This window comes from Lepidochelys kempii, chromosome 6, assembly GCF_965140265.1.
Source record: "Lepidochelys kempii isolate rLepKem1 chromosome 6, rLepKem1.hap2, whole genome shotgun sequence".
NCBI lineage: Eukaryota > Metazoa > Chordata > Testudines > Cheloniidae > Lepidochelys > Lepidochelys kempii.
The window spans coordinates 41955767-41973714 of NC_133261.1; the positions used below are offsets into that span (position 1 = coordinate 41955767).

The window sequence follows — 17948 nt, forward strand, 5'->3', positions numbered from 1 at the left end:
ATTTGTAAAAGATCCATTATTATCTTTATGTTCAAACTTCACAAACTAAACAGATTTAATATACCATGATTTGTTTATTTTCATAAGGAGATTATCAGTTCTCTACAACATATGCAGCAGCTGCTTCAGCGACTGACCCAAACAAATGTCAGGATGGAAAGTGAATTGAATACACTGAAAGAAGAATATCAGGTCAGATTTTTCTTGATTATACAATCTACTACTACCTGCTGTATACTTTTGAAGAGTGTAGGGCTGTTAAAGACATCAGATTGCTTTTCAGAGCTTTTGACCTCCTATCCTCTGGTCCCTCAGCTCCTTAACTGTCAGTATGAACCTTGAAACACACCATATAGTTCCTATTCCCTAAATTCCTCAACAAAAAAGATGGCTGCCAATTTTCACCAATTTGTTTCTGGAGGAAAAAGCAAATCTTAGTTACCCTCAAGACTGTTGTTTTAGTTAAGTGATTTTTTTTTTTTTTAAAGATGTGCTGGTTTTTCTTAGAAAGTTGAAACTCTGAAAATCAAAGGGGCAAGATCCTGTCCTCAATTCAAGATCCTGTCCTCAATTTCAGCAGGGCAAAAGAGCTGGCATAACAACATCCGAAGCATAGTGCCACCTTCCCTCACTGTCCTTGGCAATAGGCTGCATGTTAAAAGTGGTGAAGGGGCAGATCAGGGTATGCTGAATTTGACAGAATTAAACCACCTTCAATGAGTGGCGGTAGCTGTGTCAACAGGAGAGCTCTCTCCCATCAGCGTAGAGCGGCTACACAAGTGATCTTATAGCAGCGGAGCTGTGCCGTTGTAAGGTCTCTAGTGTTGACATAGCCTATCTATCTATCTAAAGGTATTTAGAACCATTTACACACATAAAGGGGATTGCACAGTGAACAAAAAGCTCAGATATTCCTAACTTCCTAATTTCCAACTTGTAGCAGAAGAAGATCTCAAATCAAAGACACACCTGAATTGAAGCACTCATAGGGACACCACTGAAAGAAGAAGAAGAAATAATAATACATTTCTGTTTGAACTGTGAAAGTGAATCTAGCTCCCAATCAGTATATGTATCTCCTAAAAACACAAAACCCCACAACTTTCAAAACTGGAACTAATTGATATCCTACTTGAAAGTCTCAGCAAAGAGGCTAAGGAGTGACTGGAGCTTAAAATATCCCCTCACCCTGTGCACACTACCACTGATGCCAGCGGAATTTATGTTGGTCAGAGGTGTGTTTTTTCACACCCCTCAGCAACATAAGTTTTGCCAAAATAAGTGATAGTGTAGACATGGCCTTAGTCATCAGTTTTCCATAATGTTTCCTTTTTTAAAAAAAAAAAACACACAAAATCCTTATTTTCTGTGTGAGATTTCCTGCTACTAAGTCAATCCCTTAGAGTAGAACAAAAGTCTCCAGGGTTTAATAACTGTCCATCTTGTAAGGCAGTGATGCTCATTGTGCTTTGGTGAGAGGCAAATGGCATCTCTCTCAGGAATGTGCAAGTCCTTCTCAGGCAGAACACAGAACATAAGAGAGACTTGCTTGAATTTATTTTTGCTGGAGAGATTTGTACATCCCTCTTCATGTCCTGGAGTGGCTGGGAATGAAAACTCTTAGCAGTCCTCTTCAAAATGTACTGCTGTCAGCTCTGTAGCTCATTGCTCTGAGGGTCACATCTCTAAGAAAGTCTCTTCTTCAACTGGTAAAACTTCTGAGGTCAGGGAAAGAAAGGAGCACCAATCCTCTAAGGGGCATAAATCCAGGTCACCATCAACATGTCCTAGCTCAAAGAGGCAGAATTCCTCTTGCTCTGCCACAGAATAGGGTAGCTCAGGGCATAGGTAGGGTCCATTTGTCACTGATGCAGCACTGGTTATTTTATGCCAGTTACAGCTGTTGCAGAATGTCATTGTGTGGCTACCAACAGGACAGATGCGACTTTGTCTGTACAAAGTGCAAGGTGGTCTCCATACTGGAAGAGAAGGTTCAAGGTCTGGAGCAACAGGTATCAACCCTGCGTTGCATAAGAGAAACTGAAGATGTCCTGGACGGAGGTCAGGATAGGCTTCTACGGGCACAGGGTTCTGAAGATTCAGAGCAGGCTGCACATCGGGGACAGAAGGATGGTGAAGAAATTTGGCATCATGTGACCTCCAGAAGAAAAAAGGGGAACATCCATGTACCAGCAGGGCAGATACAGGTAAGTAACCGTTTTCATGTTCTCGCCACCGGTAATAATGCAGAGAGTGGACCAGATGATACGTCTGAGGGAAGGGAGCAGAAGGAGACTTCACCGATTGGAAAACATGAGATGCACTGTCCTAGGGTTGGGGGTTCCACGACCACCGCTCCCAAGAGAAGGAGGCGGGTGGTGGTGGTCAGGGACTCTCTCCTCAGGGGGACTGAGTCATCTATCTGCCGCCCCGACCGGGAAAACCAAGAAGTCTGCTGCTTGCCAGGAGCTAAGATTCGCGATGTGACGGAGAGACTGCCGAGACTCATCAAGCCCTCAGATCGCTACCCCTTTCTGCTTCTTCACATGGGCACCAATGATACTGCTAACAATGACCTTGAGCGGATCACTGTGGACTACGTGGCTCTGGGAAGAAGGATAAAGGAGTTTGAGGTGCAAGTGGTGTTCTCGTCCATCCTCCCCGTGGAAGGAAAAGGCCTGAGTAGAGACCGTCGAATCGTGGAAGTCAACGAATTCCTACACAGGTGGTGTCGGAGAGAAGGCTTTGGATTCTTTGACCATGGGATGGTGTTCCAAGAAGGAGTGCTAGGCAGAGACGGGCTCCACCTAACGAAGAGAGGGAAGAGCATCTTCGCAAGCAGGCTGGCTAACCTAGTGAGGAGGGCTTTAAACTAGGTTCACTGGGGGAAGGAGACCAAAGCCCTGAGGTAAGTGGGGAAGTGAGATACCGGGAGGAGGCACAAGCAGGAGAGCGTGAGAGGGGAGGGCTCCTGCCTCATACTGAGAAAGAGGCGCGATCAGCAGGTTACCACAAGTGCCTATATACAAATGCACGGAAGCCTGGGAAACAAGCAGGGAGAACTGGAAGTCCTGGCACAGTCAAGGAATTATGATGTGATTGGAATAACAGAGACTTGGTGGGATAACTCACATGACTGGAGTACTGTCATGGATGGATATAAGCTGTTCAGGAAGGGCAGAAAAGGTGGGGGAATTGCACTGTATGTAAGAGAGCAGTATGACTGCTCAGAGCTCAAGTATGAAACTGCAGAAAAACCTGAGTGTCTCTGGATTAAGTTTAGAAGTGTGAGCAACAAGGGTGATGTCATGGTGGGAGTCTACTATAGACCACCAGACCAGGGGGATGAGGTGGACGAGGCTTTCTTCCGGCAACTCGCAGAAATTACTAGATCGCAGGCCCTGGTTCTCATGGGAGACTTCAATCACCCTGATATCTGCTGGGAGAGCAATAGAGCGGAGCACAGGCAATCCAGGAAGTTTTTGGAAAATGTAGGGGACAATTTCCTGGTGCAAGTGCTGGAGGAACCAAGTAGGGGCAGAGCTCTTCTTGACCTGCTGCTCACAAACCGGAAAGAATTAGTAGGGGAAGCAAAAGTGGATGGGAACCTGGGAGGCAGTGACCATGAAATGGTCAAGTTCAGGATCCTAACACAAGGAAGAAAGGAGAGCAGCAGAATACAGACCCTGGACTTCAGAAAAGCAGACTTTGACTCCCTCAGGGAACTGATGGGCAAGATCCCCTGGGAGAATAACATGAGGGGGAAAGGAGTCCAGGAGAGCTGGCTGTATTTTAAAGAATCCTTATTGAGGTTACAGGGACAAACCATCCCTATGTGTAGAAAGAATAGTAAATATGGCAGGCGACCAGCTTGGCTTAACAGTGAAATCCTTGCTGCTCTTAAATACAAAAAAGAAGCTTACAAGAAGTGGAAGATTGGACAAATGACCAGGGAAGAGTATAAAAATATTGCTCAGGCATGCAGGAGTGAAATCAGGAAGGCCAAATCACACCTGGAGTTGCAGCTATCAAGTGATGTTAAGAGTAACAAGAAGGGTTTCTTCAGGTATGTTAGCAACAAGAAGAAAGTCAAGGAAAGTGTGGGCCCCTTACTGAATGAGGGAGGCAACCTCGTGACAGAGGATGTGGAAAAAGCGAACGTACTCAATGCTTTTTTTGCCTCTGTCTTCACGAACAAGGTCAGCTCCCAGACTACTGCACTGGGCAGCACAGCATGGGGAAGAGGTGACCAGCCCTCTTGGAGAAAGAAGTGGTTTGGGACTATTTAGAAAAGCTGGACGAGCACAAGTCCATGGGGCCAGATGCGTTGCATCCGAGAGTGCTAAAGGAGTTGGTGGATGTGATTGCAGAGCCATTGGCCATTATCTTTGAAAACTCATGGCGATCGGGGGAGGTCCCAGATGACTGGAAAAAGGCTAATGTAGTGCCCATCTTTAAAAAAGGGAAGGAGGAGGATCCTGGGAACTACAGGCCAGTCAGCCTCAGTCCCTGGAAAAATCATGGAGCAGGTCCCCAAGGAATCAATTCTGAAGCACTTAGAGGAGAGGAAAGTGATCAGGAACAGTCAGCATGGATTCACCAAGGGCAAGTCATGCCTGACTAATCTAATTGCCTTCTATGACAAGATAACTGGCTCTGTGGATGAAGGGAAAGCAGTGGACGTGTTGTTCCTTGACTTTAGCAAAGCTTTTGACACGGTCTCCCACAGTATTCTTGCCAGCATTAAAGAAGGATGGGCTGGATGAATGGACTATAAGGTGGATAGAAAGCTGGCTAGATTGTTGGGCTCAACGGGTAGTGATCAATGGCTCCACGTCTAGTTGGCAGCCGGTATCAAGTGGAGTGCCCCAGGGGTCAGTCCTGCGGCCGGTTTTGTTCAATATCTTCATAAATGATCTGGAGGATGGTGTGGATTGCACCCTCAGCAAGTTTGCAGATGACACTAAACTGGGAGGAGTGGTAGATACACTGGAGGGTAGGGATAGGATACAGAGAAGTTCCCTAGAAGTTTTTAAGGTCAGGCTTGACAAAGCCCTGGCTGGGATGATTTAGTCGGGATCGGTCCTGCTGTGAGCAGGGGGTTGGACTAGATGACCTCCTAAGGTCCCTTCCAACCCTGATATTCTATGATTCTAACTGAGCGCTCCCTTATGACCTTAGTATGGCCTTGCAAATGACTCCTGCCTCAGTTTCCTCCTTCCACAGGCTTCTTCAGTAACTCACCAACCCTTTTCTCCATTCACACTGTCAGGGTTTCCTCCCTACTCTGAACTCTGACGTACAGATGTGGGGACCCGAATGAAAGACCCCCTAAGTTTATTTCTACCAGCTTAGGTTAAAACTTCCCCAAGGCACAAATCCCTTCTTGTCCTTGGACGGTATTCGCTGCCACCACCAAGTGAGTTAGACAAAGATTCAAGGAAAAGAACCACTTTGAGTTCCTATTCCCCAAAATATTCCCCCCAAGCCCCTTCACCCCCTTTCCTAGGGAGGCTTGAGAATAATATCCTTACCAATTGGTACAGATGAGCACAGACCAAATCCCTGTTTTTTTAGGAAACTAAAACCAATCAGATTCTTAAAAAAAAACAAACCCAGAACTTTATTATAAAGAAAAAAAAGTAAAAGAAGCACCTCTGTAAAATCAGGATGGAAGGTAATTTTACAGGATAATCAGATTCAAAACACAGAAGATTCCCCTCTAGGCAAAACTTTAAAGTTACAAAAAACAGGGATAAACCTCCCTCTAAGCATAGGGAAAATTCACAAGCTAAAACAATAGATAATCTTACGCATTTCCTTGCTATTACTTACTATTTCTGTAAATTTAGATGTATCATTCAGTAGGAGCTGGATTACATGCTTGGTCTCTCTCTTTGTCTCCAGAGAGAACACACACACAGCACAAAAAGCAAAGCCTTCCCCCCGCCATTTGAAAGCATCTTCTTTCCCCATTGGTCCTTCTGGTCAGGTGCCAACTAGGTTAATTGAGCTGATTAACCCCTTACAGGTAAGGGGATTCTGTACCTCTGGCCACAAGGAATTTTATATTACTGCATACATAAAGGTTGTTACCCTTCCCTTTATATTTATGACACACACTCTCTCTTGGATTGTAATATATTAAAATTTAACAAACATTCAAAGTAAAGTTCTTAAGTCCATCCTCAAGTTCATCCATTTACACCTTATCAGGTCACTGCCAAGCATTTCCTGCCTGTACTCTCCTCAAGTCCTATGCTTCAACTCAGAAAGCTGCAGGGCTGGCTGAGCTTGGTGTACTCCTTGATTTGTCATTCATTGGATATGGTGGTTTGAGGGCTAACATCATTCTTAGACTGTTTGGACTGGTGGATAGACCAATCCAGTATGTGTACGGGAGTTCAGTTTGCTCCCTATCAACTGACTTTGAGTTTGGTTATGGATGCTTCTGCACTAGCTTGGGGGGCCCACCTGAGATCTCAATAGATTCAAAGGCTCAGGTCTAGCCAGGATTTAGCTCTCCATATAATGCAAGAGTTGAAAGTCATTCATCTAGCTTGCCACACTTTCCTTCCCTATATCAAGGGAAGGAATTTACTAGTACTTATGGTCAACATGCAGATATGTTCTGTTTGAACAGAGAGGGGCCAGATCAACACTTCTTTCCCAAGAGGCAATGCTGCTTTGGGACTTCTGTGAAACCAACTCAATCCATCTCAAAGCCTCCCACCTTCTCGGTGCCCAGAACAATCTGGCAGACCTACTGAACAGGTTTTTCACTAGTCACTGCGAGTGGTCTCTGCCCAGATATGGTCAGATTCCTTTTCCAACTGTGTGCAACCTGCATCAACAGGACGCATAATCCATTTTGTTCTTTAGCACGGTCTCTGATGGACACTTTCCTATTTCTCTGAAAATACAAAACCATGTACACATATCCTCTGGTTCCGCTCCTTCACAGAGTGTTGTTAAAATCAAGCAGAACCATGCTTGAGTGATACACATAGTATTGCTTTTCCACTGATGAGCCTCTCAACTAGGGCTCCATTGACACTACAAGACGACCCAGAGCTGATATCACAAGACCACAGTCATCTCCATTCCATCCAGGAGGTCCTTTATACAGCCTGGATGCTCCATGATTAACACCTCAGGAGGAAATCTGTTCAAAGGAGTTACAAAACATCATCTTGAATAGTAGGAAGCCTTAGAGTAGGTAGTTTGATCTGTTGAATTGGAAGAGAGTCTCTGTCTGGTCCACAATAAGGGCTTTCCAATACAACATGGACTAGTGCTGGACTATTTATTATACCTGAAACAGCAAAGTCTTGACATTAGTTCTGCCAGGGTTCACCTAACAGCTAACTTGGCTTTCAACCTCCTGGATTTACATAGGACTGGAGAAAACAGAGCGATTATCTATCAGGATTTTGAAGGGTCTGGACCGGTTATATCCCCAAGTAGAGGATCCTATTCCCCTTGTGATTTAAACTTAGTACTAGCAAAACTAATGGGTTCTCCCTTTGTACTGCTGACTACTTGTTCATTGTTCCATCTTTCAATGAAGGTAGCCTTTTTGGTGGCAATTACCTCAACAAGAAAAGTAGGTGGATTGAGTGCTCTGATATCTGAAACACCATATGTAGTCTTCTACAAGGACAAGGTATGCCTATGCCCTCATCCAAAGTTTTTCACCAAAATGGTTTCTCACTTCCACATCAGTCAGGCAATATGTTTACGAATTTTCTTCCTAGGCTTCATGCTCATATGCATGAGGAGAGACTCTATATGTTGGATGTTAGCAGAGCATTTTACTTGACAGGAGTAAATCATTTAGCTCATCCTCACAATTGTTCATGGAAGTTGCAGATAGGATGAAGGACCCTCCAATCTCTTCTCAAAGAATTCCATCATGGATCTCCTCTTGTATACGATTGTGCTATGACATGGCCAATATAACTCCATTGAACAGGATGTTAGCAACTCTAACCAGAGCAAATGCAACTTCTGCAGCTTTTCTAGCTCAAGTACTTATTTTGGACATTTGTAGACCTGCAACTTGGTCTTCATTTTGCATACTGTTGTTTCTCATTATGCCATCTTTCAACAGTCTAGACATGATGCCAGATTTGGAATGTAGTCCTTTAATCATTCAGGTAGACTCTGATCCTACCTCCAGATTGAAGTGCTTGAGAGTCATCTGAAGTGGAATGGACATGGGCAATCACTTGCAGAAGAAAAACTGCTACTAACCTGTAATTATTATTCTTCGATTTGCATTGCACGTCTAATCCATGTCTCACCCTCCCTCCTCTGTATATTGGAGTCTGTCTAGTAAGGGGGAACTGAGAGGGGTCGAGGGTATATCAGCCCTTTATACTATTATGCAACAGCAGAGGAGGCATGTGCCACCCCTATGAGTACCCCAAGGGAAAAATCTGATGCTAGTGAACTGGTGTGCACAGACCTAAAGTGGAATGGATACGTGCAACACATCTCAAAGAACAACGCTTAGCGCTCAGGGCCATTTGCTGGACTTGCGCAGCATTCCTTCCACTTCTGAAAAGGTTAACCATTCAGATTATGACAGACACCACCATGGAGATATTTTATATCAACAGGCAAGGGGAAGCAAGATCCACCCCCTTTGTCAAGAAGCTGTGCGTCTATAGAATTTCTGCATTTGACATTAAATTACCCTAAAAGCCCTTCACTTACAAGGCTTGCAGAATGTTCTGGAAAACCACCTGAGGAAGCAGTCTGGAAGTAACTGCATGTGATCAGTAAAAGATACCATCATACAGGATATCTTCACCAGATAGGGGGATCTGTTTGCAATGAAAGAGAACAAGAAATGTCTGAGATTCTGCTCCGGAGGAGTCAGGGCCAGGGTTCTCTGTCAGATGTTTTGCTGATCCCCAGGGCTCTAGACTAATATATGCGTACCCTCCAATCCCATTAGTTGGAAGAATCATCAGGAAATTCAGACAGGAATCAGCCCGATGATCATACTGGCACTGGTTTTGCTAAGGCAGGTCGGAGTCTCAGACTTGATGAATCTCTCCAATTAACCTCCAGTCCAACTACCTCTCCAGCCAGATGTAATCTCCCAGACAGAGGGGCAAATCCTCCATCTTGAGCCAACCTTTCTGAACCTCACTGCTTGGATGCTGGCTGGTCAACAGCAGTGGAAGGGAGCATCTCTTTATGGGTCCAGACTATACTTAACTACAGTAGAAAGGCAAATGGAAGAGATTTATTATCTGGGCCCAGCAACATCAATTATCTCCAACTGATACTCAGATACCTGCTATACTAGACTACCTCTTGTCCTGGAAGAATTCAAGACTGTCTGTGATCTCTTTCAGGGTACACTGACAGCCATTTCAATTCACCAGCCTTCTATTCCAAATCATTCAATATTCTGACACCTGACAGTAGCTAGAATCCTGAAAGGCGTTATGTGGGTGCATCTTCCAATGAGGGAGCCTCCCCCTTCCTGAGACCTCAACCTAGTGCTGACTGGGTTAATGGGTCCACATTTTGAGCTCCTCACAACACATTCCATTTTCCACCTATCAAAATAGCCATCCTCTTAGTGATACCATCTGCTAGAGGGGTGGGAGAGATACAAGCACTCATGGTGGGATCTCCATACACTGTATTTCAAGGACAGGGTGACTTTGAAGCCTCACCAAAAGTTTTTGCCAAGTTTCTGACTTCTATCTTAACCAAGTATAAGGTAAAGGGCAGGCTATATCAGTGAAGAGACTACCTAACTGGATTTTTACTTGTATTAAGTTATGCTATGAGATAGCTAGTTTAGAGCCACCATTGAGGATTAAATGCCTCTTTCCACAGTAGTTCAAGCAGCTTCTGCAGCTTCTTTGAGAAGTGTTCAAATCTTGGAAAATTTGTATGGCAGCAACATGGGTTCAGTACATATATTTACCCAGCACTTCGTTATAGTAGATATGTCAATATCCAGTGTTTAGGATATTTAAAATATTTATTTTTATATAATATTATTTATTTTTATATAATATTATTTACCTTACAGTAATTGTGATTCTTTGAGATGTGTTGTTCACATATATTTTATTCTTGGTGAACATGCACTTTAGTTTAGATTCTTTAGGCCAGTGGTGTCTATTGCGGCTGCATCCGCACCCCAAATGTCCTTGTGCCTCCCATCTGAGGGCATAAAGGATGGGGCGACCCAACCTCAGTCCTTTTGCCAATACTGAATCTAGGCGTTATAAGACTCCATAGTAGCAGGGGAAAAGGGCAAATAATGGAATATATATGGACAACATTGCTCATAAACCACAGTGGAATATTTAAAATATTCAAAATAAGAAATATTAAATTTCAATTTATTTAAGTCTTCAATAACTGACTGAGGTGACTTTAGTTTTCCACCCCACACTCTTTACATCCACAGGACTTTTTTTAAGACTGCATCCTAGAATAGTGGTTCTCAATCAGGGTATGCAGAGGTCTTCCAAAGGTACACTCTCAACTCATCTAGATATTTGGCTAATTTTACAACAGGCTACAAAAAAAGTACTAGCAAAGTCAAATTCAAAATTGGTACAAATTAAAATTTCATACAGACAATGACTTGTTTATACTGCTCTATATACTGTACACTGAAATGTCAGTACAATATTTATATTCCAATTGATTTATTTTATAATTATATGATAAAGAAGAAAGTAAGCAATTTTTCAGTAAGTGTGCTGTGACACTTCCGTATTCTTATGTCTGATTTTGTAAGCAAATAGTTTTTAAGTGAGGTGAAACTTGGGGGTGTGCAAGAGAAATCAGATTCCTGAAAGGGGTACAATAGTTTGGAAAGATTGAGAGCCACTATGCTAGAACACTTCTTTTAACAAGATAATAATTAAATCAAGATGTTGGTGCTGTGTGTTTCTCAGATAAAGAAGAAAAAATATACTTATAGTTATGATATTTAGGCTTCCTATTGAACCATGGGACTTCAGGGTTTAACAATGTGTGTTACATTCTTGTTCAGCGGTTGATGTAATTTTTTTGCTGTCCTGCAGACTTTATATTTAATTGCAATAAGCTACTTCAGGTAGTGTGTTTTGCAGTACATTAGTACTGCTGTGTTAGCAAGATAAGTCCATTACAGAACTGAAGGATGCCAGTATTTGGCAGCACCTCAGAAATGATCTCATATGTTAAGCAGGATAAGGCCTTGTTTGCAGGAGGAATGGAAGCTTCCAAGGAAAACCTAAATGCTTCAAAATGCCAGTGTCCTAGCCAAATTCCAATATGAATAATTACCATACATCCTGCCTGTCGTGGGGCAGCTGCCCCACTCCAACAGAACAGGGGTTAAAAGCAGTCCTGGAGAGGGCTGCAGCTGGGAAAAGGAGTGAGAGCACCTCAGAGAGTAGCTGACCTCAGGTGTGGCCAGCTCAATCTGGGCCAAGCTGGCCCTGATAAGAAGGCTGGGGGCCAGGAGCTGGGGAGTCACACTCTAGCCCTGGAGTGGGAAGGGCTAGCTGCCTGAGAGGAAGGTACCTGAAACAGAGCAGTGTTGGGGAAGCGCAAGGGGAGCTCCAGCCTGGTAAACCCCTAGGCTGCAGGCCTTGGAGAAGGCCTACAAAGGTAGTAGGGCTACAGCGGCGCAGCCTGGGAATAGGCAGAGGCAGCTGGTCCTAACCCCTTGCCAATGATGAGACGGCAGTCTGCCCCAGGGAAAGGGGGCTAGATGATGACTGGCAGTAGCCACTGAGGCAAGGTGGGCCTAGAGGGTTGGATGTTCCCCTGGGATGGGAAACCCAGAGTAAGGGGGTACTGCTGGGGGCAGAACCCCGAGGTAAAGGGGCACTGGGAGGGACACGGGGCTTGAGGCAGGTGTGCCACTAGCCATCAGAGGGCACTCCAAGGCTGAAAAAGAGTTAATTCCCAGGACAACCAGCAGGAGGTGCCATGCCAATGAGGCTTCGCTACACTGCCCACCAAAAAAATCCTCTCTGTTTCAAATTTATATATTTTTTTCACTTTGTCCTAAGATATTTTGTGATCCACCCCAAAGGAGGTTGTATGTCAGCTGTTGATGATATGATCCCAAGGTATATAGGGTCTGACCCACCGCCTATTGAAGTCAATGGAAAACCTTCTACCAAATTCAGTGGATGTTGGATCAGGCTTATAGTTTTGTATAGTGCTATGGAATGAAAGGTGTTCTATAAATATAAGATTGTATTATATCATCATTATTCAGCACAATGTACTGCTTATTTTCTCTTATTTAATTAGGTGGGAGTTAGTATATTTCCCCCCCCACAGATCATGAAGTAAGCTTCTCCATACATGTAGGAATGAGCTACTGTAGGTTTTTAAATGTTGTATATTATATTCATTCTTCAAATATTTTATAGTGTGGCTACATTAACTAGACAGTGAGTATAGGCATGTTAAGATTATTAAGTAAATCAAAAGGTAATGTTTTTGTAGTTATAAGTGAAGTAGAAAAGAATTCCTTTGAAGACTGTTTTATATCTGACTTTTACAGAAGTGGTTTCAAAGAATCACAGCAAAATCTTATAAATACAGTTGATCATGTAGTTACATGCATTAAAACTGTATTTACATTTGAAAATGTGTTTGTATCATCTTTATAGAAGGTAATAGATACTGTAAGTCTTTTATCTTCTGCACTTTGTTATAAAAATGATAGGATAAAATACCAGCAGTACTAGAGAGATGTGTGAACTGTTACTGTTGATTTACATGAGCTTGCTTTTAATTTATCAATATGACAGTAAAGTTGACACTGAGTAAGCCCAGAAACATTAGAAGCACAATTATGACAGCATAAAAAAAACTTAATAGCATATTCCTATTATTTTTAAAGCACTTTTATTCAATTTCAGTAAACCAATAAAAATAAATTAAAGGGCAATCGGACATACACTAAATATTTGACATACCAACAGATGTGTTTTACAATTTTAAATTAAACCATGCAAATTATAGAAAAGGTTATTAAGCAAGTTTGAGTATATGCTGTGATAACAAAAGACAAAAATTTTCTTTGGTTATATTGTAGCTTTTTCTTTAAGTACACTGGGATTTGATTGTGCTACATTTCATATTTCTCAGCTCTACACTTCATATTACTTTTTCAGCACATTAAAACTTATGCAGTGAAACTGAATAATGGCAAGTGTTTTTATACCCTTTTATAGCCATTTCTTTTTCATAACCTCCCCCTGTTTCCTGTTAGCTAAACTATAAGCACCTTTCTGTTAATTTATGAAAATTATTGTTGAGTGAGCACATTATCACTGATCTGTATGGCACTTTCAGCATGTTAGAAGCAAAGGTCCAAGCAACATAAAACACATCAAAATTCATTAATGTGATATTGATTATTTTTTGGATAATTAATTTTATTGCAGACCCTTGAAAGAGATAATGAGCTGCAAAGGGAGAAGGCAAAAGAAAATGAAGAAAAGTTCCTTAATCTTCAGAATGAGCATGAGAAAGCACTAAGAACTTGGAAAAAAGATGTAAGTTTAATAAATTAATTGTCAGTATATTAAAAGGGTTTTGAAATAGTCAGACATTTCAAATAATTCCTAAAACCCATGAAAATTTTGCAAAAATAATGTATGAAAAAGAAAATATTTTCTTTCCTGGACACTGCAAATCTGTGTCAAAAATATTTTAAAAGGTAGATTTAGTAGAAACTCCATTTGACTTCTGCATTTTAGAAGGCTGGGCATCCATCTCTTTTGGGCCTACACCACACAGGCCAAATGGAGGCTTTTGTTTTGTTTGTTTTTTAATTTAACCTTAGCACTTAGATGTAGTTCCAGACTTATGCTTTTGTCAATCACTGCTTACATCTGAGGTATCCAGATGTTTCCTTAGCATCAGGGCCAGCTCCACGCACCAGCTTTCCAAGCAGGTGCTTGGGGCAGCATTCAGAATGCAGCAGCAATTTGGCAGCAGCTCCACCACTCTTCCCACCATGGCAGCAGCAATTCGGCAGCGACTGCTTGGGGTGGCAAAATTGGTAGAACCACTCCTGCTTAGCATGCACGAATACCAGGGGTTCTCAACCTTTTTCTTTTTGAGGCCTCCCCAACATGCGATAAAAATTCCATGGCCCACCTATGCCACAACAATTATTTTTCTGTATATAAAAGCCAGGGCCAGCATTAGGGGGTAGCAAGCAGGGCAATTGCCCGAGCCCTATGCCACAGGGGACCCCGCGAAGCTAAGTTGCTTAGGCCTCAGCACTGGGTAGCAGGACATGGGGCCCTGGTCCCAACCAGACTCTTGGTTGAGGACCACTGCACTAATGTATTTTGCATTTACATTGGCTGAATTATATTTCTATTACAAAACCTTGTCCTAGTACCTAAACTATTACAAAATATACCATTTACATTTTCTAGATTGTATTCCTGTGCATCAAAAAAATCATTTATAAATTATACATGAAATTATAAAAGTCTAGTGTAACCCCCTATAAATTGAAATTATGAAACTTTATCCAGATCAATCAGTTTAAATACTGACCTACCTTCCATATTTGTTTTTAGTGGTACTTCTTTATGTATTTTTAATCAAATATTCAATGGCTTCTAAAAAAACTCAGTAACAGCAACTTTGCAGTAAATTTGCAATAACAAATCAATTATAATATGAGATATTATACATACAAATGAGGAAGAGAAATAATTTGGGGTAAGATAATAAACTTTTCATGTTTTCAAGGTATTTATGAAAACATGGCAAACCATCAACAGTCTTTTTTATAGTTCTATCCTGGCTTTCCCTTGATCAATACATATGGCCCTTCTTGAAGAACTCTTACATGTAGGTAACCTCCATTCCACTTTAGGGTGGAATAAAAGACAGACTCTAACCAAGTAATTTTCCCTCCCTTGGTATTCACCCCAACTGTTCAGAATAGGCCACTTCCACCTTAATTGAATTGGCTCATTAGCACCCCCCACTTGGTAAGGCAACTCCCATCTTTTCATGTGCTAGAATATATATTCTGCTTACTGTATTTTTCACTCTATGCATCTGATGAAGTGGGTTTTAGCCCACAAAAGCTTATGCCCAAATAAATTTGTTAGTCTCTAAGGTGCCACAATGACTCCATTGTTTTTGCTGATACAGACTAACATGGCTACCACTCTGAAACCTAACAAACACAGTTACCACTGTCCATGCATTTGAGTCTTACAAAATGGAATAAATGGTGACCAAAACCCAAGCTAGAGCAAGAAGAGGGTAAGAGATGATGGAAATGTGTCTAAAATCTGTGTGTTGAGTGTATGTCTGCTCAGCAATTAAATACCTGGGCTGACCTGGGTCAGCTGACTCAGGCATGTGGGGCACTCAGGCAGTAAAATGGCTGTGTGGATGTCTGGGCTTGGGCTGGACCCTGAGCTGTGGGACCTTGTGATCGGCGGGGGGTGTGTGGGGGGGGAGGGAGGCTCCCAGTGCTCAGGCTCCAGCCCGATCCCAAATGTCTAAAAGCAATTTCTAGCTCCATGAGTCTGCATCAGCTGCCCTAGGCCAGCCATGACCATGCTGTGAGTCTTTTATTCCAGTGTAGACATACCCTGAGTGAAGGGGATAAGAAAATTGGCTGGTTTGGGTTATAGCATTCAGAGACACTGTCTTGTCATTTACTTCTATTGTGAGGTTTCAGATGTTTTACTTTTTTATTATAGTTTATCTTAATTTGAGAAACTGTTGATAGATTGTAAAAATTATCTTTTGGGTTTCCATATGCAAAAATATTGGTATGTTCACTTGTTCTGTGACCCTTCAATGATTACAGGAGGAAGACTTGAGAAGAGAAATGGATACTATTAAAAATGTGCTGGTATCACTTAAAGAAGCTTATGGTCATCTCCAAGACTGCCACCTTCCTCAGAAAGATCAACATACTGAGCAAGAGGAAAATCTGCTGATAAAAATAAGGAGCATTTAATGGTTGCAAAACCTTTTATTTCTTGTAAATATATCAGTGAAGAAAAGATGCTTTGGCAACGTTTGCAGTCCTGCTGTGCATTCCACTTAATCTAAACAATTTAAACTTGTTTTGCTCTATTCAATCATTTCTCCAACATAATGATCCAAGAACAGTCTGAAATTTACTGAGCATATAGTAGGTTTTTCCTGTTGGTCAAGCTACTTCTGTCCCTCCTGTTGGACCCAGACAATGTCCTGGGACCAAGGGTGCCTGCTTCATCCCAACCTCCAAACTCTCCATCCAACAGTATGGATGCTTCATGGTTGATGCCCACAGAAAAGTCCTGCTCCAAAGACATTCAAAACATGCTTCTGAATAGCAGAAAACCCTCAACTAGAAATACCTAGTTAAGTGGAAGCACTTCTCTATTTGATCTCGGAGGAAATGTGTATCTCCAGAACGAGCACCCTGGACCTCATACTAGACTCCTCTAAATCTAAAACAGCATTTGGCTATTAGCTCTCTAAGGGTGCATCTGGCAGCTATTTCAGCCTTCCACATATGGGTGGATAATAGATCCTTTTTTTCCCCCAACTCCGTCATCGCCCAATTCCTAAAGGGTTTGGCCAGATAGTAGCCTCAAGTATAAGACCCAATCCCTCCTTGGGATTGGAACTGAGTCCTAGCAAAATTGATGGGACATCCTTTCAGACTCCTTCCAACTTGCTCCCTTCTTCACCTCTCTATGAAGGTGGCATTTTTATAATGGCAGCTACCTCAGCCAGAAGGGCAGGTGAGTTGAGAACTCTGGTGTCAGAACCTGTCTATACAGTTTTCCAGAAAGATAAAGTTTATAGTCACTCTTCACTGAAATTTCTTACAAAAGTAGTCTCCAATTTTTATGTTAACCAAGCAATCTATTCATTTTTTTCTGAAACCCCATACACATAGGGATGAGGGAAAGCTTCACTCGTCAGTTGTCAGAAGGGCTTTAGTGTTCTACCTGAAGCATACTAAATCTTTCAGATCCTCTATGCAACTGTCTGTAGTGGTTAGAGAGCTAAGGGCCAATCAGTTTCCACTCAGAGAATCTCTTCCTGGATCTCTTTGGTCATTCACTTATTCACTAGCTAGCTAATACCATCCTACCAGGTAGAGGGTTGGAACATTCTACTAGAGCGCAGGCATCTTCTGCAGCTTTCCTGACACAAGTGCCGATTCTAGACATTTGTAAAGCAGTGACTTGATCACTCCACACTTTCGCTTCCCATTACACAGCCTTTCCGATCAGTCCAGAAATGGTACTAGTTTCAGATGGGTTTCATCCCTTCCCATTTTTAGGGGGTGGACCTTCCCCCTTCAAGGAGTATGCCAACCTCTCCAGGCTTCATACGGTGCTTTAATTCCCGATGGCCAAAGCAAGCTAGGGGGCAGTCCAGACCAGTAGTTAAGTAAGTGTGTGTGTTTGGGTAACTAGCAGGTTAGTCCATATGGGATCCATATCAGTCCAAGATTCCCCTACTCATCAGATAGGGGAATTCCCTCCTGACACTTTAGAGAAAAGGGGAAGTTCCATCAAAGACAAGCCTGCCCCCCCCCCCCCCAGCCTGGTTTGAGCACCAGTGCCTTTCACATTGCCTCTAGTAACCATATTTGGAACCATACCGGGATCCTTGGGCTGCATATTGATAAATTTCCCATGCCCCTACTCTCTTGTGTCTCCCTCTGTAGTCCCCACTTTCTCCTACTCCACCTATCCCTCCTCCACTACCTCAGGCACCAGAGTCCAGTGAGCCAGGGCAGATAAAGGTGCTACTCTGCAAATAAATATTTCTTCATCTTCTACAGCTGATTAACTACTGGAAGTGTTTGAAGTAATGAAATGCATTGCAAATTCCCTAAAGATTCCCTTGGAAGAGGTCAGAGTTGCAGCATAAGCTCCTGGATATCCTTCACTGGATTC

At 42.5% G+C, this 17948-nt stretch overlaps 1 protein-coding gene across 1 annotated transcript in view; it reads left to right on the top strand.

The window, feature by feature from the left end:
• The window catches only part of CCDC73 (coiled-coil domain containing 73), a 140480-nt gene that overhangs the window by 91375 nt on the left and 31157 nt on the right, over window positions 1-17948 (top strand). The window contains exons 13-14 of the mRNA XM_073350326.1: window positions 88-192; window positions 13443-13553. Coding sequence (XP_073206427.1) covers window positions 88-192; window positions 13443-13553 — 216 coding nt within the window. The remainder of the gene's footprint in view (window positions 1-87; window positions 193-13442; window positions 13554-17948) is intronic.